This window comes from Engraulis encrasicolus, chromosome 11 (genome assembly GCF_034702125.1).
Source record: "Engraulis encrasicolus isolate BLACKSEA-1 chromosome 11, IST_EnEncr_1.0, whole genome shotgun sequence".
In the NCBI taxonomy this organism is placed as follows: Eukaryota; Metazoa; Chordata; class Actinopteri; order Clupeiformes; family Engraulidae; genus Engraulis; species Engraulis encrasicolus.
Genome location: NC_085867.1, coordinates 30,072,071 through 30,097,330, shown reverse-complemented (window position 1 = coordinate 30,097,330; position 25,260 = coordinate 30,072,071). Strand labels below are relative to the sequence as shown.

At 44.2% G+C, this 25,260-nt stretch overlaps 1 protein-coding gene across 1 annotated transcript in view; it reads left to right on the top strand.

Moving 5' to 3' along the window:
• Window positions 1-20,306, top strand: part of LOC134457722 (olfactomedin-like protein 2A) — a 57,661-nt gene extending 37,355 nt beyond the window's left edge. The window contains exons 5-8 of the mRNA XM_063209698.1: window positions 6,159-6,522; window positions 15,300-15,683; window positions 17,220-17,405; window positions 18,874-20,306. Of these exons, the coding sequence (XP_063065768.1) occupies window positions 6,159-6,522; window positions 15,300-15,683; window positions 17,220-17,405; window positions 18,874-19,487 (1,548 nt within the window). The 3' untranslated portion in view covers window positions 19,488-20,306. The remainder of the gene's footprint in view (window positions 1-6,158; window positions 6,523-15,299; window positions 15,684-17,219; window positions 17,406-18,873) is intronic.
• The last annotated feature ends 4,954 nt before the right edge of the window (window positions 20,307-25,260 follow it).

The window sequence follows — 25,260 nt, the reverse complement described above, 5'->3', positions numbered from 1 at the left end:
ACCTGTGCGTTTGGTGAACGCGCTCTTTCTTTGTTTCCCCCCTCGGCAGTGATGGGCCTAAATACATTCGATCTGTTTACAGCTGCAACTGGTGATGGATGTTTGGCCAATGCCATGTTCTGTGCTTTGTCTGCATGCGGCTGCATGTCAACGCTTTCAATGTGTTCCAGAAGTTAACAGGCCCTATAAGGGGCTTAGGCTATGCCTGTAATTTACATTGTCTCGGGCTTCCCATCTGATCACTTTAAATGCCTCGCACGCCGTTTTTGAATCGCTTTGGTTTCTTGTCATTGTCCACCCTGATGGTAAACAGGATTTTGGCTTGCTGCTTTTTCACCACACGTTTCAGTTGCTTTAAATATGAATTCGGAATTCTCTGCGGAGGTGAATATTTGATGGTTAACTTGTTGCATTTGCCGTCTGCTGGCGTTTGATATAGGTGCTTAATTGACCTTTGCCATGGGATGATAAATCGATCTTCAATTAACATTCACGTGAAAGTTGTCGCATGGAGTACTGTAGTCTATTTTGCGCTTTGAGTTGCATGGCGGTATAGTGTAGCCTATAGAAATCTGGCGACCCTGTGCGTTAAATTTGTGCTTCGTGCTCTGAAACGGTTGGATTGAATAGCCTATGCTTCCTTTGTCACAATAGTTAGGTAAGGGAGACGTCATGCGATGTGAATTTTTTTTTAAATTACAGTAATATGTTTGTTCCACCGTCCTCGCCGGTCACCTGTCACTTTGTAACAAAACCACAGGTGTTTCTAATCGGGCGTGGCTTGAATTGATTGTTGCTGGAAACCGTGCTTTCGGGACCTGTGGTTATTTATTTATTTTTGCATTCTTCTTATTCCGTGACTCTAGGTGCTTATATGCTGGTGAGTGCTGCTTATCCGTCTTGTTTTTGGCATTCCTGGTGTTCAACGCATTCCCCTTGCATCCCCTGTGACCATTTGCAGTGTGCTAGCTCTAGGCCTACAGTCTAGATTGATGTGCTCTTTGTATCTTCTGCTTCCTGGCTATTCATCTGTTAGTTTTTGGGGAGTTGCAATTAGCATAGTTCTGAGTTGTCTGCAATGTTTGGGATGTTGTCTCTGCTGTTTTATAGTAGGCCTACAACTGGCCTGTTTGGCCAAGTTTTGCTAGCTCTGTATCCTAGACTAGGATATAATGTTCTAGTGAACCATTGCTTCCTGGCTGCTAGTCTAAGTGCTTGCAGTGTGTATAGTCATAGTCCTGGCTGGGCTGTGTAGGTATTCTGGCTGTAGTGTGGTCGCTGTTTCACTCACTGCTGGTGCCCTGTTTGTGCTGGTATGTAGTCAGTCCTGCTGTTTTGGCCAATGTAGTGTAAGTATTTTGTCTGGAGTCCGTCATTACTACTAGCAGAGATGCATTGTCTTTATGTTACTGGCTGATGTAGGCTGTGCTGGCATGGCTATATTGCTCATCTGTTAAAGCCTGGTTATATGCCTAACCGTGACCTTGCATGGCTGTGTATCTTTCTGCTAGCTCGGTTTGGTTGTGCAGTAGTGCTTGTGCTGCCTGTATGGCATTATTAGCTCTTCGCCTCATTCCGGTCACTTTGGTTAAACTATCTGCATCGTCAATATCAACTGTAGGCTATTATGTTATGTTGGGTAGTGGTGTGCATGTTCGGTCTTATTTAGCACGTTTAGGCCTCGTCATGCTCATGGAGCCATGTCGTGGCCTCTGCTGGGGGAGGCTGCATCAGTGGTCATGTTGGCCTTTAGTGTAGATCATGTTGCTGTAGTGTAGAATGTTGCCGTGTCTGGATAATTTTGCTGATTTCGTCTGCTTTTGCTGCCAACTGCATAGTATACATAGGCCTTTGCTAATGCTGTTAGCTTCTGTGGTCTGTTGGCATTGTTTCCCTGTGTAGTCGTGGTGGCACTGTTAGCTCATAGTCTGAATTGGCTCTGCTTGTTCGGCAAGTGTACTCAAGTGTTGCTCATGTTTTGTTCATGGTCGCCTGTGTCGCTTCGTAGGATGGTAATCGTGCTGTCTGGCTAATGTTCACCCTGTGAGCATGTTGACTCTGTTGTTCATGGTAGCATTGATTGCCCTGAGTAGTCCATGTGCTGCAATTGCTATTGGCTCATACTCTGTCTAACTACAGCTGGCTCACATATAGTTTAACTGCATTGGGTCCTGCGCCTGCCTCCAGTCATATTATCTATATGCTGTCAGATCTGATGGATTGTATTGTGCAGCTACCGTAACTGCAGTGGGCTCACTTGGTTTAGTCTAGCGGCTGCTTCATTGGTCGGTTTAGTGTCTAGCCAGCGGCTGCCTGCTCATATTGTTTCAATGTAGCTTCTGCTGACTGTCGCCATCTCTGGTCTCCTTGCTGCTCTCGGATTTACCTACAACTGTATCTGTCCATCATTCTAGCTATTGGTTGCCATCATGGAGGCCCAGCTTATTGTGTGCCGTCATGTGGTCCTTGTCAACCTGCTGTTTTTTCCGGATCCTAGAGTAGCACTGATCCTGTGTGGGTGTTCAGGCCATGTTAGCAGTGTTCTCCATGTTGACACGTCTAGATGATGTAGTGATTTCGCTGTCACCTTGTGCTGCCAATTGCATATTCTATAGTCCTTGTCAATCAGCTGCCGTTCTGGGCTCTGGAGTAGAGCGGCACTGATCCTAAAGAATCAGCCCATTTGCTGCTGCCCGTCCGCCTAGTCAATTTTTATGCTGCCTGTACGCCTAGTCTATTTGATGCTGCCCGCTACCAGAGACAGCCTGCGTAAGAGACGGAGCACTCAAAAAGCCTTCCATAGGAACGAACGAGAGCATTTGGCTACGCAAACATAGCGCTGGCCGGCGTCCCTCCCACCTGTCCGGTAACGAGAGCCAATTGCTTGCTGAGCTTATCCAATCATCTTGCCTAGTCCATTTTGCCGCTGCCCGTCCACCTAGCCCATTCACTGTTTTATTTATTTATTTATTTGCCTAGTCCTTTTTTGCTGCTGCCTGTCCACCTGCCCATTTTGCTGCTGCCCGCTACCTAGCCCATTTGGCTGCTGCCTGCCCGCCCAACCCATTTCTGCTGATGCCCACCTTGCCCATTTATTTATTAGCCATCCTAGCCTTCGTGCCTCCAGTCTGTGTACTTTATCCTAATGACTCCCAGCCAAGTCTATTTAACCACTGTTGACGCTCTATTTCTCTATGTGCATCTGACTGTCCAACAGCTGGCCTTGTCTTTAATCCTACCTAAAGTCTATTTTACAGCTGGTGATGAGGGTGCTGCCAACCCCAAATTGTTAACTGCGGCCAACTTATTGGTCATCTAGTTAAATTTTATCCTTTGGCTGGGGTCGTTCATTTCACCTGATTTCTACTGGCCTATTTAACTCTCTACCGGCCTATCTAGTTTTCTCTTTCGCTACTGCTGGGCAAGTTTGTATTTTTGCTGCTGCCTGGCTATGCCCTATTGCTGCTGCTGTGCTCCTAATATAACTGCTGCTAAACAAAACTTCTGCTAGTCTAGTCTGGTTAATAGAAATCTGCCTATTCCAGTTAACTTGACGATTTATGCCACATTTAGCCAATGACTGGCCCAGACTTCTTGATTATACTTACTACTGGCATAGTCAATATGATTGCTCCTCTGATCACATGCATGATTTACTCTGGACTAGTGCATGATGTTTTTTTGGGGGGGATATCTAAATTCGACTGCTCAACCAATCCTCTCATTTTAACTGACCTTGAGAGGATTACCAGGTATGGAATTCTGCTGCTTATGCACGCTACCTACGGCCGGACGTGTGCGCCATTCTTAATGCCCAGAAGCTATGTCCCCTGCTGCCCCTGGTGGTAACCAATAAGTGTCAGCATCTATGCGTCGTGCTGCCATCTGCTGCTCCTGCTGCTGCTATGCCCCCCCCCACCCCCCTGCCTTTACCAAATTTAGTTCCAAATTTAGTTTTAGATATTTGGTTTGGGGGGCTTATTTCTATAGCTATGACATCCTCTCATCGTATTCGAGAGAGGATTACCAGGTATAGTCTGTTTGGGGGGTTATCTCTCGCCCTGTCCTGCTGGGGTGAGAATTCCCTAAACTGCTGCTGCCCCCTGACTAAATGCTTTTCCATGCTGCTCATGGAAATAGGGGGGTTCCTCCGAACAGAGCTATACCGCCAAATGTAATTCATAATTTCAATAAAAGAAATTGCATTTATATTCTTCTCTTGTGTTTCTTGACTGAAATGGTTCTGACAGAAATTAAAGTACTAACGTCAGTTCTGGCCAGGCCATGGTAGTCAAGAAGCTTGCCGCCCTCCCCTTCATCTAATTCCTAATTGATCCAGGTGCATTCCCTCAGCTGATAATCTTTCTTCCCTAGCGATTGGCCACACGGCTTCGGCACGCCTTTTAAATTCTATCCACTTCCTCTCAACTGTATGCTGCTCGGTTTTTGCTACCCACCACCTCCCCTGCTCCACCTTGTCGTGTATGATGTGACATGTTCTCTTGTCACGTCGCTTGGCTCTGTTCATGGGGGGTTATCTCTCGCCCTGTCCTGCTGGGGTGAGAATTCCCTAAACTGCTGCTGCCCCCTGACTAAATGCTTTTCCATGCTGCTCATGGAAATAGGGGGGTTCCTCCGAACAGAGCTATACCGCCAAATGTAATTCATAATTTCAATAAAAGAAATTGCATTTATATTCTTCTCTTGTGTTTCTTGACTGAAATGGTTCTGACAGAACTGTCTGTGAGCAGTCAAGCATTAGCCAGGTCCCCTTTCTCGGCTATCCGTATACAATTAAATCGCTTTTTTGTTTTTTTGAAAGCAGAAATCAAACAAGTAGACTCAATTTCTTCTCTGAGACAAGGTCAGATGATCACATCCACACTCACAATGCTACCTTTGGCGGGGGCGTTACTATTGGAAAAGGCAATGGCACTGAATGAGTTAACATCTTCTCGCTTTTATCGTGTGTGGCGCTCTTACTATGAAGACAGTCCAGCGACTCTTTGTAGCTTTGGTCTCTTCTGGTGTGTTTGCGGGGTCAGACAGGTGTACAGTATATTCAACAGTAGCCTACTCTATAGAGGGGCTCTGGGGTAACGCCCGACGGCAAAGTGCAGGTAGGTCTCCATCAACACCCCTGGTAACATCCTCAGACAGATGTACACTATATTCAATAGTACTGTATAGATGGACTCGGGGGCAGCACCCAACAGCAAAGTACAGGTTTGTCTCCATCACCATCACCACCCTAACACCCTCATGCCAGGGATACATGGAGGCGAAAAGAGCGAAGCAAAGTGAGGCAAAATTCAGTGTTGCGTTCTGATGGCCCAGTGGTCATCAAGTCGTAACAGCAAATCAAATCGAATAAAACATTTTTATTGATTTGATTGGGCTCTGCAGTTGAAATTTGCCACCTTATTTGCCTAATATCAAACTTGGGCAAATACTTTTGCTTCATTTCGCCCCTGCTCGCTTGCCTTCGCTTGAATTTCTCTTTGCTTTGCCTAATTCGCTTGCGTGTCCTTAGCATCAGACAGGTGTACAGTATATTAAACAGTACTCGAAGGACTCTGGAGCGGCACCCATCAGCAAAATTCAGGTAGGTCTCCATCAACGCCCCTGGTAACACTCTCAGACAGGTGCACAATATATTCAACGGTACTCTATAGGACAGCACTCAACAGTAAAGTGCAGGTACTGTATGTCGACTCTCTGGCAGCTAACACCGTCTGATACAAGATATCTTGAGCCATGCCCTACATATGATATAATATACACTTGTGCTGGGAAATATAAAGTTAGCCATATCATGAAACAGTATATATTTTTTCCATATCACACCATAACACTATATATCATGATATACCACAATTTCTGACAATGTATACATTACTAATAAATTAGGTATTCAAACATTAACATTAACAGCATACAGTATCAACCTATTTGGATAGGTAAAGTAACTGTGTGTGTGGAGAGCCTTGGTCCCAGTATATCTAAAATATGGATTTCAAAACATCTATGTTTCCAACATAAAACTCACAGTCAGTGTCTACCTCATACCGTGTGATTCACCTCAGCTGAGCTGCACTGAAAACATACAGTACAGTACAGTACAGTACAATAACAATAACACTCCTTGTTGGCCGCAGGACACGGCGGGAGACAAGGCCAAAGAAGCAGCCAAGTACCCCCCGGCCAAGAAGGCAGACAAGCCCAAACCCCCTCCCAAGGCAGCCAAGGAGAAGCTGGTGAAGCCCAAGAAGGAGGTGGCCGCCAAGCCAGACCCTGCGGGTCAGGGGCCAAAGGTCAAGGCCGCCGGGCACCAGCCGGGGGTCATCAGGGGCATCACGTACTACAAGGCCACCAACGCCGAGACGGGCGGCAGAGACGGTGGCGGCGGCAGCAGCAGCACCAACAGTAGAGGTAAGAAAGAATCTCCTCTGAGGAAATCTTCGGAAATCCTGAAGATACCAAATGTTCCCCAAACAAATCTTGTGAGTACTTTTGGACATGGTGCAAGCCTGTAAAGACAAGCTGTACAAGTAAAAACAAGCTCTACAACTATTCGTGATTTTTAGGAGAGCAAAAAAATCGCCAAAGGAATCTTTTGAGTAATTTTGGACATGGTGCTACAAGGCTGTAGAGTGCAACTACTGGTGATCTGTAGGAGAACAATGGAAATCTCCTGCAAAGGGATCTATTGAGCATGTTTCGACATGATATTGGAAGTCTATTGCAGGGGTTCCCAAACTTTATCATGACAAGGCCCCCGTATGCCGGTAGATTGCAGTCAAAGGCCCCCTTACGTGGGTCGTGCCACACTATTATTTTTTCCTATGCACCCCCTTTCACAGCCATAATCTAGGTCTCAAGAGTCAGTGCTCACTGGGATATTTAAAATAATATCGATACTAGAAATAATATTCAGAGATGCAACAGATTACCATGCCGTTCATAACTGATTTTGTTTTTGTGGTGTATGTACATCAGTTATTCGATTATTCAATTATTTGTTTTGTCTTGCTATACTTTTGGCTCCCCTAGCACTCCCTCGTGCCCCCCCAGGGGTCCTCAGCCTCCACTTTGAAGACCACTGGCCTATAGAGAGTACAACCAGAGAGAGTAGAGAGAGAGAGGTTCCATTGGCCCATTGTTTCCTGGTTCTATTATTGGGGGGGGGGGGGGGGAATCCCCCTTTAGGCAGACCTAGGCAGACCTGAGGACTGTGCTATTCAATGCTAGGATCATTATGACACGCCCCTTTAGGCAGACCGGAACGTGGTCACATTAGGTGCCCATAGAAACATATTATGTTGGCATATCTCTATACGTAAAGAATCTCTGGTACAACTATTGGATCTCCCCCAAACAAATTTTCTCAAGACCTTTGGACATGGCCTCTCCTGATTAACTAAGTGCTTTTGGTGTAACCAAAAGTCATTTATTCGTGTTTTTATTATTATTTAGAAATGCTCTTAAAGCTCTTGTTTTTAAGACAGGAATGTTTCTCAGGCAACAGTTCCAGCCAGAAAACATGGGGAAACAACACAACACACAGACAGCAACACACTAAACACACCAAACACACGAGTACGGACACATTACTGCACTCCATAGACAATTATGTAGAGAGGGAATGTGTGGCTCTCATTTCCTCCTCAGAGACAAAATAGTTTCCTGCACTTCGGTGGGGGAAAAATGCATGCAGCTGCACCACACCAGACTTCTCAGATTGCTTCAGCAGACTCTGGTGGATCTTTTGGAGACATCTTATCAGACAGACCATCAAACTTTTGCAGGTCTTATTGGTCTGAACAGATGAAATCAGGGCTTGACTGGTTATCTGGCATGCAGGGTATTTTCCCGGTGGGCTATCAGCCCTCACGGGCCGATGCTGTTGTTCTGTTGTTGTTTTTTTTGTCAGATATGAGAATGTCCCACCATTTAGATCAGGGGTGGGGAACCTATGTCTCGAGGGCCGTTTGCCGACATAATTTTAATGTTATGCAGCTGAAATATTTAATATTTTGTAAAGGCATCTTAGAAAATACATTTCCAATACAATTAAGTTATATTCAGGGTATTTAGAGAAGGTGGGGTCTGTTTTAAAGGTGACTGCCTTCAATATTGGCCTAAAGTGCAGGGGGAAATCCTGATTGTGTTCATAGTATGGCCCTCGAAAGACTTTTACGGCCCTCCGATGAATGAGTGGCCCTTCGTATGAGAAAGGTTCCCCACCCCTGATTTAGAGGGTATGGCCCAGTGCTCCATCTTGAATATAGACAGTGGACTGAGCTAATCATAATATCATGGTAAAGGAGGGGGGCTGTGTGAGGGACTGATCTACTTCAAAAATGCCCGGACTGGTTTTCAATCCCAGACCAGCCCTGGCCCCTGACAGATGAGGTTGCCAGGAGGAATGATAAAGAGGGATTTTTTTGTGGATGAGAAGAAGAATGAAATGAAATAAAATGGGTGGAGGTCTGGAGACATTCCCCATAATAATAATACCCCCCCTGAGAGGTGTGACGTTCGTGTGTAATGATGCGCGATCGTAACGAGAGATTGTGTAAGGGGGTTGTCGCGGTCCAAAACATACAGCTCGACGCACAACACTGAGGACCATGTAATAATCTTGTCAGGTTTTCACACTACTTATCCATCTCACTGGTTCACGCACACATGTACTGTATGCACGCACACATGCACAAATGCACGCATGAATGCACGCACGCACGCACGCACACACACACACACACACACAAACACACACACACACACAAACACACACACACAGACACACACACACACACACACACACACACACACACACACACACACACAAACACACACACATTTTCTTGTCAAAAACACATACAATCTCTCTCTCTCTCTCTCTCTCTCCCTCTCTGTCTGTCTGTCTGTCTCTCTCTCTCTCTCTCTCTCTCTCTCTCTCTCTCTCTCTCTCCCTGCCTGTCTGTCTGTCTGTCTGTCTGTCTGTCTCTCTCTCACACGTCTCTGATAGGGACATGCATATCTTTGAGTGCTTGAAAACACTGTCCTATAACATGAACTCATCTGTATTCAGTTCCTGTGTGAAGAGAGAGATAGGAAGACATCAGGCGCGGAGGGAGGAAGAAACCTGACACATTATTATTATCATTCATGGCAGCAGCCACGCTCAGTGAGATATCTCGTGTGCATGATATAAACACGAGAGGAATGTGCTACAGCTCGTGAGGGAGATACACTTTTGGCCTCCACCAAAAGCTCAATAAATCTGCCGCCGTCATTTGGGACAAAGGGATACGCAGAGCAGCGCAACACCAACCAACGCGCTCCAGAAAGCCAAGCAAGCAGCGTCGTTGCAAGTCAACACTAGCACACTGACACAGTGCTGAGGCTTATCGGGGAGTGGTGTTGACTTGAGCACGATATGCTCTAGTGTGGGTGACTTGGGGAGGAGGGAGGCTGAGAGAAATGAAAAAAAACCTCACACAGCACTCCTGAGCAGAGCATTGAGTGAGAAGTCTTAGTGTGGAAGCCAACATGAGACAAACAGAGGTCAACAGAGATTCTATCATGTTGGAACACATCGCCAAAGCTCCAAACACTGATATCAGCACAGATGCCTGATTGCTCGCAGAGCTGCGTATGTCTCAAAAGAGAATACGGTTAGTGAAAAGTAGTAAAATGAATCAACCCCAAGGAAAGGAGGGATAGTAAGGAAAAACAGCTTGTGGGAAAAATAATCTGCCACATTCTATAATGTCTGTTTGGTTTTCTTTCACAATGCTTTTTATGCATTTATTTATTGTTATTATAGCATGTTACGATGTAATTTATTAACAGTAAAGAACTATCCTCCACTAACCCATCTTTTTGGGTGTGTCATGTGTTGCAGGAAGAAATCCAAGCGAGGGAGAAAGAGAATGTAGATAAGAAATGATGATGATTCAGATGGTTGGACTCAATAAATTAGGAGCTTACCCAGTCAAAACTGGGGTAAGCTATCCCAGCCTATGGTAAGCCAACTCAACCTTTATAGTAATGTACGGTACTGTATACTGTACAGTATAAGGATGTTTTCATGGATAGAATTATTGGATCTGACAAACAGACTCAAAGCTGTACTGAAATAGCGTAACATGAATGAACAAAATGTTCCGAAGTCAGATTTTCCCTCATTACCACCTGCTTTGTATTATCACCTACAGTAGGCTACATAAAACTGTCCCAAACCCAATGAATAGCCAGGCAGATTTTTTTTTCCCCCACTGATTCTCTTCTGATGTTGGTGTGCAGTGACTTTACATAAACTGCTGTATACTGTATAACTAGAAATATGGAAAAATTAAAAACTAGGAATAATACAATTATTGGATTATCTTGGCATGGGACATACAGCTCGATTTCCTCAACATGTGCAAAAGGCAAATTCATTTACTTTTTTATGCGGATTGTCTTGGACCATTCTACACAGAATCTGCCCAACATGTTTTTGCAGGACCAAGAATAGGTTTGACACAACCTGCTTCGCATTGTAAAGTTACTTTGACTTGACTTTGACTAGCTTTGGGCAGTCATAAGCGGTTAGGGCACCTGACTTGTAAGCCCAAGGTTGCCGATTCGACTCCCGATCCACCATGTTGGTGGGGGCACTTATTAACCAGTGCTTTCCCCCATCCTCCTCTATGACTGAGGTATACCCTGGGCAAATTGCCGCCCTGCTCCCTTGGGGTGCCGTTTGGGGCTGCCCCCTTGTATAGATGAGGCACAAATGCAATTTCATTTTGTGCAGTGTGTTTTATGGAGTGCTGTGTCACAATGACGATGGGACATTCCCAGGTGGGCTTTCACACTTTCTTTGACTAATGCTATGGGAATGCTCACCAATGTCACAAATTAGCTTTCCCCCCCCCCTCTCTCTCTCTCTCTCTCCTATTATGGAAATCATTGTAGATGAGGTGATCTGAAACAACAAAAATAGTCCTCAACGCCAGGCTCCCATTTCTCTTTCTTTAATATTAATATAATGTTTCAGACTCCAGTTTTGTTGTTTCAGTTGACTTCAGTTTAGTCCAGTACCCATTTGAGACGGATGTGCGTGTTTTTCTTAGCTCAACATGGATGAGGTGAAGCCATGATGTTATCTGTCCGGCGTCTGTTTGTGCTTCAGGAATCAGATGCATACAAGTACGTCATGACCAAACAGCAGTGATTGGTTATATCTTAAAAAAATTTTTTTAAAAAGTTAAAGCCTAACATGGAGCAAATAAATCCTAATGCTGCGAGGTCAGGCAGATTCGACGAAGTGAAATGAAACCGGCTGCTCTATCCAGCTATAGGGTGTCCTCTCTCCCTGAAGCTCTACTCACCACATGTGTGTGTATGCAGACAGCCTCCTACGTATCAGTGTTGCCAGATTGGGCGGTTTCCCACCCAATTGGACTGCTTATGATGACCGTCTGCAGGTAAAAAAAAAGGGGTGAAAATGGCATTTAGGCAGGTTTTTCTGACGATTCATGGCCATTGTAGAATTTAGTGAAAAAAGGATGGGATTTAGTGCTTTCAGGTGGGGTTTTTTGGGGTCTGGAAATCATCAGTCTCATCTGGCAACCCTGCCTCCTATCCCTTCTCTTATGTATGTGAAAGGTGTTATAAAGAGGATGACCCAGAGTACACGGCATCTGCTCCAGTCTTTCCCTGGCTACACACACACACACACACCAGACGTCCAATATTTTATTTTCACTTGCCTACAGCGTTAAAAGAGCTTCCTCTCTCTCTCTCGGTGGACTGTATTTGTTTATAATGATCTCTGGCCTTTCTTCTCTCTCTCTCTCTCTCTCTCTCTCTCTCTCTCTCTCTCTCTCTCTCTCTCTCTCTCTCTCTCTCTCTGTCTCTCTCTCTCTCTCTCTCTCTCTCTCTCTCGCCGGCCATGCCAGCCAGACTCCTATTATGGAAATCGTGAGCTGCTCTTTGCTGTTTTCATAGGCGGCGTCCATCAAGCTTGTCCCTCAGTAAGTTCCTCTGAGACGGGGCCAGTTGGCCTGCAGTACTGGGGCCCGTCCTGCACCTAACCTGCAGGAAGGCCGACAATAAGCCCTCGCCGTGGAAAAAGGCAACTCTTTCCTGACATTGTGTTGTCTGGCCGTGGCAGTAGCAGCAGCAGCAGCACATGGCCTCAGCTCGCAAGCCTGTGTGTGTGTGTGTGTGTGTGTGTGTGTGTGTGTGTGTGTGTGTGTGTGTGTGTGTGTGTGTGTGTGTGTGTGTGTGTGTGTGTGTGTGTGTGTGTGTGTGTGTGTGTGTGTGTGTGTGTGTGTGTGTGTGTGTCTGCTTGCATGCATATGGTGTGTGTGTGTGTGTGTGTGTGTGTGTGTGTCTGCTTGCATGCATATGGTGTGTGTGTGTGTGTGTGTGTGTTGTGTGTGTTGTGTGTGTTGTGTGTGTGTGTGTGTGTGTGTGTGTGTGTGTGTGTGTGTGTGTGTGTGTGTGTGTGTGTGTGTGTGTGTGTGTGTGTGTGTGTGTGTCTGCTTGCATGCATATGGTATGTGTCCATGTATGAGTGTATGTGTAGCGGGTGTGTGTGCGCATTAGGGGATTTTTCTACAGAAACAAATGTGTGTGTGTAGAGAACTAAGGCCAAGGATGCGGATGCCGGCCGGGGTCCAGGTTCAGGCAGCAAAGAGCGGGTCGGACGGAACCAGCAGAGCAGTCTGGGTGGCCTGACCGGACATGGACATACACACACACACACACACACACACTATCTCTCGCTCTCTCTGTTTCACACACATCACACACGCACGCACGCACGCATGCACACACACGCACATGCATACACACACGCACGCGCACACACTCTCGCTCTCTCTGTTTCTCACACACACATCACACACACATGCATGACACACACACACACACTCTGAGCCATGTAAGGGGAGACGCCACACCCGTATGTGTGAAGCTGCCGAGGGCAGCAGGCCAAGAGTGAACTGTGGACTACATCCAGACTCAGGGGTGTAGAGTGTGTGTGTGAGTGCGTGTGTGCACGTGTGTGCACGTGTGTGCGCGTGAATGAGGGTGTGTATGCATCTGTGTGTGTGTGTGTGTGTGTTTCTGTCTGTGCATCTGTGTGTGTGCGTGTGTGTCTGTTTTGCGTTCACGCGTGTGCGTGTTCGTATGTGTGTGCGTGTGTGTGTGCGTGTGAGTGTGTGCGCGCGTGTGTGTGTGCATGTGTTTGTGTGTGCGTGTGTGTGTGTGTGTGTATGTGTGTGCGTGTGTGTGTGTGTGTAAGCTGGCAGGTCTGCAGCGTCTTCATTAGGGCTTGTATTTTCCTTGGGCGCTCCGCTGTGTAATTTGCTCTGCTCCACTGAGCATTCCCAAAACCTCCAAAGCAAACGCATCATCTCAATCATCTCTCTCTCTCTCTCTTACATCTCTCTCTCCATCTCTCTGTCTCTCCATCTCTCTGTCTCTCCATCTCTCTGTCATTCTCTCTCTCTCTCTCTCTCTCTCTCTCTCTCTCTCTCTCTCTCTCTCTCTATCTCTCTCTCTCTTATGATATACAGTCCCAGGAAAAAGTTTGTACACCCTTTGAAATTTCTTACATTTCTGTCAAAATTGATCATAAAACATGGTCTGATCTTCCCGGAAATCTCAAAAAGGAACAATCAGAGTCTGCTTTAATTAATTCCACCCAAACATTTACATGTTATCATATTTGTATTGGTCATAAGGCCATAACATTCACAGGAGAGCAGGGCATAAGTAAGTACACCCTTGCATGTAGGTTTTAACCCTCAGTAGTTGCAATATCATCAACCAGACTTGTCCTGTAGTTGCAGATCAGATTAACAAAACAATCTGTTTTTATATTGTCTCCCTCTTCTTTAGAGAACTGCCTCTCGTCAGCAAGGTTTGTGGGATGTCTGGAGTGCATAGCTTTCTTGACTTAATGCCATATAATCTCAATTGTTCTTTGACTGTGCTATTTCAGAATGCGTATTTCATTATTATGAAGCCATTCTAAAGTCGATTTGCTTTTAAAGTATGGGTTGTTGTCACATTTCAGCACCCATCCTCTTGTGTGCTTCAACTGTGTGACAGACTTCCTCACGTTTTTTCTGTAAAATATCACAATAAACTTGAGTTCATTGTTCCACTGATAATAGCAAACTGTCAAGGGCCTGAGGCAGCAAGGTAGCCGCATATAATGATGCTCCCGCCACCATACTCAGAAGAGGAGATGTAACCAAGAATAGCTAAAAATGGGATTCATTCTGCCAATCTAAAATTAATGGGGTTTCTGTCCAAAAAAATATTGCTGCACCTTTGAGGTTTGCGAAAAAGCATTTATGTGCTTCATAGAATTACTGCAAAATATTCTGTAGACCAACGTTGAAACCAAAGTTGAATTGTTCAGGGGAACACACAATGTCATGTTTGGAGGAGAACTGGAGAACCACACCTTCACCAAAACATCATCTCCACCTTTGAGTATGGTGGCGGGAGCATCATTATATGCGGCTACCTTGCTGCCTCAGGCCCTTTTCAGTTTGCTATTATCAGTGGAACAATGAACTCAGAAGTTTATCGAGATATTTTACAGAAAAAAAGTGAGGTAGTCTGTCACACAGTTGAAGCACACAAGAGGATGGGTGCTGAAATGTGACAACAACCAATACTTTAGAAGCAAATCGACTTTAGAATGGCTTCATAATAATGAAATACACACTCCCAGTCAAAGCCCTGAAAAAAAACCAATTGAGATTATATGGCATGAAGTCAAGAAAGCTATGCACTCCAGACATCCCACAAACCTTGCTGACGAGAGGCAGTTTTCTAAAGAAGAGGGAGACCAGATACAAACAGATTGTTTTGTTAATCTCATCCGCAACTACAGGAAACATCTGGTTGAGGTTATTGCGACTAACTATATTGAATGCAAGGGTGTACTTACTTATGCCTTGCTGTCCTGTGAATGTTTACATCTTATGGCCAATGAAAATATGAAAACTTGTAAATGTTTGGGTTGAATTAGTTAAAGCAGACTCTGGTTGTTCCTTCTTGTGATTTCCGGGAAGATCAGACCATGTTTTATGACCAATTTTGACAGAAAGGTAAGAAATTCCAAAGGGTGTACAAACTTTTTCCTGGGACTGTATATATCTCTATCTCTTGTATCTATGTCTTTCTCTCTCTCTGGCTCTCTCTCCTTCTCTCTTTAATCTCTCTTTCTCTCCCATCTCTCATCACCTCCTTCTCCGTTTGTCTGTTTCTGTTAGAGAACACACCCAAGACTCACGGCCACAGCTCCAGCTCTGACAGCAGAGATGCTCATCGCGACGAGGACAAGCCCGAGGACGCCGACACCCTCCATGAGGTCGAGCCGACCGAAAGCCCCGCCGATGGCGACCCGGGTGCCTCGGAAAACGAAAAGGGTGACACAGTCGCCCTGAGAATCGTCACTCCCTCAACCACCACTGCCCCTGTCACCACGACTACCACCACCACATCAGCTCCGGTCACCACCACTACCACCACCACCACCACTACCAGGAAGGCCACCCACCGGGGGGCGGTGACCAGGCTGGCCCAGCCGGCCCCCACCTACATGCTGGTGATAGACAACTTGGATAACAGCAGCCGCCATTCAGCAGACAAAGCCGGTAAGAAAGATCCAGAAGTCCTCATTGTCTCCCCGTACGACAATGGTTTGCATATGAAGAGCTTCGTTGCAAAATTATTTACTGTAATGTATATCCGTTTTGAAACATTTTGGGAAATGTACATTTTTTTTGTATTAGGCATTGCATTGCATTGCATTAGATTGCATTTTATATAAGTTTAAAAAGTATGTCCTAGAAGTATGTTCTATGTGGCAAGAATTCACACATAGATGAAGGACGTCTGAACAATCATTACCAATGATAAAATGCAAAAAATGGCTGCAAGTCATTTTGCAACCAAACTCTTCATACTGTATATAAAACATAGCAAATGACTCGTATATTGATTTTAGCCTCATAATGCACTCTAACCACCAGTGGAACACTGAAATAGTCACCAGTTACCATAGTACTAAACTACGATGACATTACACAGACGTTACATGATGACCATTGCTATTCTGGTTACAGCAAACTATAAAAGTGGCCTGATTTCCCTTATACTGTAGTGTATATAAGTAAGGCACAAATACATAATCAATGTACTATGACATAAATATTGTCATTGAGGCATGAAACATCTTCAAGTTCCAAACAAGAGAAGTCCAGTTGCCTACATCAAAGCTCTTTTGACCAGAATCATCATTAAGTGAAGACATTGAAGATATTAAAAAGAAATCAAATTGCCAAGAAGGTTTTATGGTCTGTGTACCATTCGTCACTGTAGTAAAATGCTTGTTTTGTGTGTGAAGGGAACGTAAATCCGTTACTAAAATGTTAGGCCTCTGGCAAGCACTTGTGGTCAACCTTTGGCAATGCTGTCTCAAGTTTACAGCAACATTTTGCCTCAAATTAACAACAGGTTTGCTGCTAAATTTTTGTTAGGGTTATTATTTCGTCTCTGCAACGGCTTGATTGTGATGTCATTGCCCACTACCACCCCCCTCGTTTGCGGACAGATTATTTGGAAATGCAATAGCACAAATATACTTACACTGCGCACATTTTATTTACATGATCGTCTTCCAACATCTTCCCCGCAAATGAATTCCACACCAGGCCTCCCAAGAGCATCTTTTTACACAGGAAGCGCGATAAAGTGGTGGGAGGCGCGCTGGACTATTTCCTTAATGTTTGCTCAGAACATGGATGTACTGAACTGCCGAGTGGTGTAACGCAGTATGTTGCACAAGCAAAAGAGTGCTAAATCACATCTCTCTCGAGACGTTTGATTTACAATGATAACAAACATAATTAATCTCTGTCTCCGCTGTTCCCCTATAATTCATATTCGTTCGTCACTGATGGCAAAGGCGATAACAGGCTCATGTAACAGGCTAGGGTGTTGGCTGGACTGTTAACATAACACCTATGTGGTCTGTGGTCTGTCTGTCTGTGCACCATTTTCCCAAGATATCTTACCCTGTTTTAATATAACGCCTTTCTCGTGTGTGTGCGTGTGCGTGTGTGTGTGTGTGGGTGGGGGTGGGGGTGTCGGTGTGTTCATGCGTGCGTGCATGTGTGTTTGTGACCCAGGGAAGGAGGTGGAGTGCGAAGGAACCATCGCCTCAGTGGAGATGCCCGTGAAGCACAATAGTTACGGGAGGAACGAGGGAGCCTGGATGAAGGACCCACTGGCCAAAGACTCCAAGATCTACGTTACAAACTATTACTATGGCAACAACCTGGTGGAGTTCCGCAACCTGGAGAACTTCAAACAAGGTGAGGGTCCTCTCTGATTCACCCTATTTTGAAGCTTCCCCACTGAAATGTACAGTCAAACAAATTCATCATTGTTGTAATTGTTGGGATAAAATATCTCGTTTTCTAGGTGGTCAACAACAGTGTAGAGTTACCCAAGTGTGTATGGTGGTATCATGCAAAAATGCAGGTCCTCTGTAAATACATCAAATCTTTCTATTTCGGTTTCAAAGAGTATCCATGGATTAAACAAAGAGGGTTCCAAAACAGCTCATAATATGAACTAAATAAACTAAAAAAATAACTGGCTTTCAAGTGCCCGATGCCGAATTTTTAACACACGTATGAGTGCAATGCAAACAGCATAACCCAAATACCTCCGGAGAGCTTCAAAGCTCTCCAGGGCCCAATTTGAACCACTTCTGACTGAGCTCACCAGATAATATTCATACTTCTGCCATCTCTCCAGGATTTAATACTTCCTCGTGTTTATGAAAAATAATCTGATGTATAAATGTTTAGACTTTGTACACTTGGACCGTGATACACCGATTTTTTTTTTACCCCTGGACTCCCTGGGCTACAGTAACCAAACATTACACTGAAACGTCTAAATAAATAGCCGCAAAATTGAGACCTTTGTGCTTATTTTCACCCGATGAGCATGAGCCTCTGCCTGTGGCGGATATGTGCCTCGTCTCTCACCCCTGTCCAACTACAGGACATGTTGTTAAACGTCTTCGTGAGTGGCAAGAGATGCAATATGTCAGGAGCGTTTCAACAAGGGATACGCTACGCTTGGATTTCCATCAGGTCTTGGCCTGCTCTTCAAAGGAGCTATTAGGAGTAATGCTATGCATCGTCCAAGAAAACAATGCTGAATGACTTAAACACTTTGGGCTATAGCTGAACCCGGTTCTCTTTGAAATTTCTGACAAAGCTCTCTTTCTCTTTCTTTCTTTGCCTGTGTCTCACATACACACACACACAAACTCGCACACACTGACATTTTCCCGCTCGCTCACACACAATCACTGACATTTTCCCGCTCTCGCTCACACATACACACACGCACATACGTGCATGTCTCTCTCTCTCTCTCTCTCTCTCTCTCTCACAGACATGCACGCACACAGGCAGGCACGCACGCACACACACATTCACACTCTCTCACACACAGACACACAGACACACACACACACACACACACACACACACACACACACACACACACACACACACACACACACACACACACACACACACACACACACACACACACACACACACACACACACAATTTCTAACTTTTCGTTCCCCTACAAATCAGCACAGAGAAGAAATATATAATACTTTCATGTATAATATTTTTTATTATTCTGTTATGTTTTGTGCAGGCCAGTGGCGCAACCTCTACAAGCTGCCTTACAACTGAATCGGCATATAGAGAATAAATATGTAATTTCTGTTTGTGTTGTGTTTTGTGCAGGGCGGTGGAGCAACCTCTACAAGCTGCCGTACAACTGGATAGGCACGGGCCACGTGGTCTACAACGGCGCCTTCTACTACAACCGGGCCTTCACCAAGAACATCATCAAGTACGACCTGCGCATGCGCTACGTGGCGGCCTGGACCATGCTGCACGACGTGGTCTACGAGGACACCACGCCCTGGAAGTGGCGCGGACACTCCGACATCGACTTCGCGGTGGACGAGAGCGGCCTGTGGGTCATCTACCCGGCGGTGGACTACGACTACGGTGGCCAGGAGGTGATCGTGGTCAGCAAGCTGGACCCCGTGGACTTGACCATCAAGAAGGAGACCACCTGGAAGACGGGCCTGAGGCGCAAGTCCTACGGCAACTGCTTCCTGGCGTGCGGCGTCTTGTACGCGGTGGACGTGTACAACCAGCGGGAGGGGGAGCTGTCGTACGCCTACGACACGCTCACGGGAACGCAGCGGGCGCCGCGATTGCCGTTCATCAACGAGTACTCCTTCACCACGCAGATTGACTATAACCCCAAGGAGAAGGTGCTGTACGCGTGGGACAATGGACACCAGGTCACATACAATATCAACTTTGTGGAGCAAACGAAGTCTTAAAATAACAAAAAGACAGTTAACTGATCAAAACAACGTAGGCCTATCGTTTGAACAACTCCCCCTTTTGAAATTCCATCCAACTGAACAAGCACTTTTTTTTAACTTTTATGCTATACGATTTAATTTTGTAGTTGTTGTAATGCGCTGTTATATTTTTGTTTTGTTACTTTCGTGTTGCTCTTACTGCTGTTAATGATGAACTGTCGTGTTTAAAGACAACTGCAATAGAAACCATTATGTTATGTGGCTGTAGACAGCTCCCCACTTACAGGAAATATGATAGGCATACTTCAGCCAATCTCAGTAAAACTTCAAAAAACACTTATTACATGTATATTGACATTAAATTAGTTATTGCTTAATCCAAAGTGACTTAAGACAGCAATTTAGATACAGGGTTCTGTTCACAGCCCCTGGAGCAATGTGGGTTTTAGTGCCTTACTTAAAAAGGTACTTCAGTCATGGATGGTATGGAACTTGAACCGTTAACCTTACGACTCCAAGACAGACTCTCTAAGCATCAGGGCATGGCTGCCCTTGAAAACACTCGCTGACAATCTGTTCATCAGCTAATGACAAAGGGACACTTTCTGAAACCGGCTAAGTACGGTTACGTTGGGACCGACATCATTTTTTTGGGCAATTGTTTTACAAATCCAGGGACATTCAAGGTTATTATGCATACAGTTAGATGTACACACTGCATTTGATAAGTTATATATTATTCAGTCGGAGTCTGTCGGACTGCAATCATTGATTAGACCATACAGTTGTGCTCATATGTTTACATACCCCAGCAGAATAAACGCTTTCTTCGCGATTTCTCACAAAATATGAAGGATTACACAAAACCTTTTTTTCACTCATTGCTAGTGACTAGCTTAAGATATTTATTAGCAATATTCTGTGTTTACTCTTTCAAAAGCATGATCACAACCCAAACTACCCAAATGACCCTGTTCAAAAGTTTACATACCCTAGTTTCTAATGCTGAATATGGCCCTGTTTAACATCAGGGACCGCTCTAAATTGTTTGTGGTAGTTGTGGATAAGGCTCTTAATGTTCTCAGATGACAAAACAGCACATTCTTCCTGGCAGAATGGTTGTTTCCTATAATATTTTTGGGTGTCTTGCTGGAACCTCACATTTGAGGCTTCCCTTGAATGGCTCAATGATGTTGAGATCAGGAGAGTGAGACGGTCGCTCAAAAACTTAATTTTATTCTTTCTGAAGCTAGTGACGGGTTGATTTGGCTTTCTGTGTTGAAATAATGTCATGTTGGCATGTCCAAACAATGGAACATGTGCAGTTTCAAGGCTGATGTGTGTCAAGTTTCCTCCAGTATTTTTCACAGGGCAATGTATTCATCATTCTGCGAGTATGGATCAAAAGTATAATGCATTTGTAACTCAAATGTCCCCATGACCATGTTTCACAGAAGGGTATGGTGTAACTTTCATCATAGGCTCCATTGACTGTTCTCCAAATGGTACTGTTAATAGTGGCCTAAAAAAGTTCCATATTGATCTCATTTTTCCAAATGACTTTAACACAGGCATTTTGATGCTTCTCACTGTGCTATTTGGTGTATCATATGCAAAATAACATGTTTGCATTTTTGTGGTAATGGCTTTCTCCTGGCAACCCCCAACAGCCCATCTTTCCTCAAGTGCCTCTTTCCTGTACAGTTTAAAACATTTTTTCATGTTGTCCTATATTTCACCTGAAGTTATTTTTTGGTTGTCCTATGCCTCCTGAACAATTTCCCTTGCAATGATCATTGCAATGCAATGATTCCCTTGCCCATTGGCTTGATTCCAACCAAACTCCTCATATTGCATTTCTGAATTGAAATTCCAACGGTGCCAACATGACAATATTTCAACACAGAAAGCCAAATCAACCCGTCATTAGCTTCAGAAAGAATAAAATGAAGGTTTTTGAGCGACCATCTCACTCTCCTGATCTCAACATCATTGAGACACTCAGGGGAAACCTCAAATGTGAGGTTCCAGCAAGACACCCAAAGATATTATAGGAAACAACCATTCTGCCAGGAAGAATGTGCTGTTTTGTCATCTGAGAACATTAAGAGCCTTATCCACAACTACCACAAACAATTTAGAGCGGTCCCTGATGTTAAACAGGGCCATATTCAGCATCAGAAACTAGGGTATGTAAACTTTTGAACAGGGTCATTTGGGTAGTTTGGGTTGTGATCATGCTTTTGAAAGAGTAAACACAGAATATTGCTAATAAATATCTTAAGCTAGTCACTAGCAATGAGTGAAAAAAAAGGTTTTGTGTAATCCTTCATATTTTGTGAGAAATCGCGAAGAAAGCGTTTATTCTGCTGGGGTATGTAAACATATGAGCACAACTGTATACTATGAGTCTGAATTTGAATGTTTTTTGTTTGTTTTTTTTCCACCTAATTTTTTTTTTACGGTTACCTAATTGTTTGGCTTCTCTGTAAAACTATGTACGACATCAGTCTGTAAATACTTTAATCATGTACTTCTTTCAAGTTGCATTGTAGGTTTAACCCACTGTTGAAAATAACCTCTTTGATAGAGATTTCAGTAGATAAAATAGATAAAGTAATTTAAAAATGACAAAGTAAACTCCATTTGGAGATAAAATGTTGAACTGTAAAACCTTCTCGTTGTAAATAACAATTTAAGGTGCAGGAGTGAAAGTACTTAATCTGGGGTGGATTTCTCGAAACCAAAGTTGCTTACTACATTAGCTACTTTGTTGTTTTCAATGCATTTTCCTATTGACAACTATCAAAGTTGCTAACAGGCTAACAACTTCTCTTTCCAGAAATGCACCCCTGAGTAGTACTGAGACTGAGACTTAGGGAGCATGGGGTTTGTTTTTCTATGTTTTCATCCAAAGTCTTTTATCAGCAGCAGCATGTGACCTCTTTGAAGCCTTTTTTCTTGCCACGGTGATTATCTGTTGCAATCCTCCAGACATGTTTCTACAGTCAACTAAATAAATATCAAACACAGATGAATGGGTCATGTGTGCTGTGTGTGTGTGTGCTGTGTCTGTGTGTGTATTGTGTGTGTGTGCGCGCGCGTGTGTGTGTGTGCGTGTGTGTGTGTGTGTGCGTGTGCGTGTGTGCAATATAGAATGTGTGAGTTCAGGTCTGCATCTTTTCAACAGGTCCACTTGACAAGGACAGCAACATAAACACGGTGCTAAGACAAATTACCTCAAAGCAATGTTCTGCAGCTGTTTGTGGAAGTGCATACTTCAAATAGTACAACTGTTTCGTCTGTTTTCCTAACTGGAATAATATGAAGCAAACACACTGCTATGGTAGCGTTGTTTCATAATAAATCACAATTAAGCATGTTTTTCAAGGGTGAATATCTCAGAGGCCAGGAAAGTTTAAGTGCTTCAGTTCTAATGTTGTCAGATTACGTCAAGAAAGTGGAAACTACTCGAGCTAAAGTGATAACAGTGGCAGTTGAATAAAGAGTTATGTAAAATGAGAGTGCACACCAAGGATTTCACATCTATAGGCCCGACATTTATTATAGTGGTGTTTAGGCCTCCAAAATGTTTTACTTGAACTTACGTATTAACTCTGATGTTTTGTTTACCTTTGTGTGAGACTTGACAATGTTAAAACGAAAGCATGAATTGCAATACAGGCAACACAGGTAGGCTACTGTAGGCTACATGTATTGTGACCCCTCAAGTGATTCCAGGGCCTCAGAAAGCTGAGATGCCAATGTAGATTTAAATTAAGGTGATTGAATGCTGTTTGGGGACCCTTTCAGCAGGGCTGTAGTCAAGTCCACTTTTGTAGAGTCCAAGACAAGTCCAAGACCAGAAGAGTCAAGTCCGAGACAAGTCAGAGTCCAAAGAGGTTCGAGTCCGAGACGAGACCGAGTCCCAAAAGATTCGAGTCCAAGTCAAGTCCGAGTCACATGTCGGTCAGTGTTAAACAATGAAAAGGATGAATAACGATAAAGCGGATGTTTGAAGGTAACCCATATGCCATGGATGTGAAGACAAACTTGTATGTTGTTGGATTTCAAGCTCCACTCTAGAATTTATGGTAGCCAATGTTCTAAACAAAATGAAGACAGACCTGGTTGAGTCCAAAAGCTTAATTTGGCAAGACCAGTGTCCGAGTCCAGGACAAGTCCGAGTCCAATTGATTGCAAGTCCGAGACAAGTCCAAGTCCATAAAAAAACGGACTTGAGTCCGGACTCGGGCCGAGTCCGGACTCGAGTACTACAGCCCTGCCTTTCAGAGACTACTGTATGATAGCCCTGGTTTGGAACTCATTTTCTTGGAGGACTAACCTGGCTATCGCAGCTACACAACTCTGCGACTGTTGTTCAACCAAAAGTGTGGGCTTAACCCTCTGGGTCTATGAAATGCCTCTGCATACTATACTGGGTGAACTGCTATCAATCTGACCATTCTTTCCTCTGACTTCCTCTCTACCTACCAGAGAAACCAGTGACAGGAAATGCGTCCCATCGAGCTGTTGGAAAAACTTGAATATAAAACTTGAATTTTGGCTTCGAAATGCAGAGTGATTTGAAAATGTCAAGATAGGCAACTTGGCCACACTGACGCGTTCATTGAATGTTGTGGAGCATCACAGGAGTTGATGGGCGGGCTTTGGATATTGGAGAACTAACCGCAGGTCCAGGGACGGATTATGGTTCCATGGGCCCCTGGGCCTGGCAACAAAGAAAGCCCCCGCCTACATGGGTGCTGATAGTTTACAAATGGATTCATGTTTTTAGGCCAGATATGAGAGTCTATGTTGATGGGGGTTTTGGGGGTTAGCCCCCGAAGAAATTTTGAAAATACAGTTGCTAAAGGTGCAATTTGAGAATGGAAATGAAGGGTTTATTTGCAAAACGGTGTATCTCCATTTTTTGACACTTGCATTTTATTATTGGAAATGACTGTTCAGAGGTCCTACAGTACCACCTATGTGTGAATTCTTACCATTCAAATATTTTAAGAACATACTTTTTTAACCTATATAAAATGCATTTTGCAATGCAATTCAATGGAATGCCCAATACAAAAATGACAATTTCCCAACATTCTACAAAATAGAGATACACCGTTTTGCAAATAAACCCTTCATATATAGAAGCTTGGGGATTCAGGGCCCCCTTGACTCTTGGGCCCCTATGCCTGGGCCCAGTAGGCCCGTGCAGTAATCTGCCGTATGGCATACATGTAGCACAGTTTGTGTGTGAGCCGAGTAATAATGGTCTCTGTGTGTATTGCATTTGGAATGAATAATTTTCTATGAACTGTCTTTTTGGACAAAGGCACTCTACCTGTTTCTTCTGCCTGAAGGAAGCAGCTCAAAACAAGGATGGAGTGGTGACTTAAAGCTGAAGGTATGCAGGGAGAATGCAAAGACATCAGAATTCTTTGGTCGAGAACTTTGGCATGATTAATATTGTTTCACTCCAACATTGTTTTTCTTTGTGTGTGTGTGTGTGTGTGTGTGTGTGCGTGCGTGTGCATGTGTGCGTGCGTGCGTGTGGGTTCGTTTTTGTGCGTTTGTGTGTGTATGTGTTTGTGCACGCTTGTGTGCATGCATGTGTGTGAATGTTTTTGAACAATAATGTGCCGTCTTGGCTCAGTGAGTTTGTCAGATATGAAACCACAACCCATAACAACATGGACTGAACTCATCTGATATCGACACATTAGGTCACCATCTTGATTTAATTTTTAACGCAAGTTCTTATTTCATAATTACTATTTTT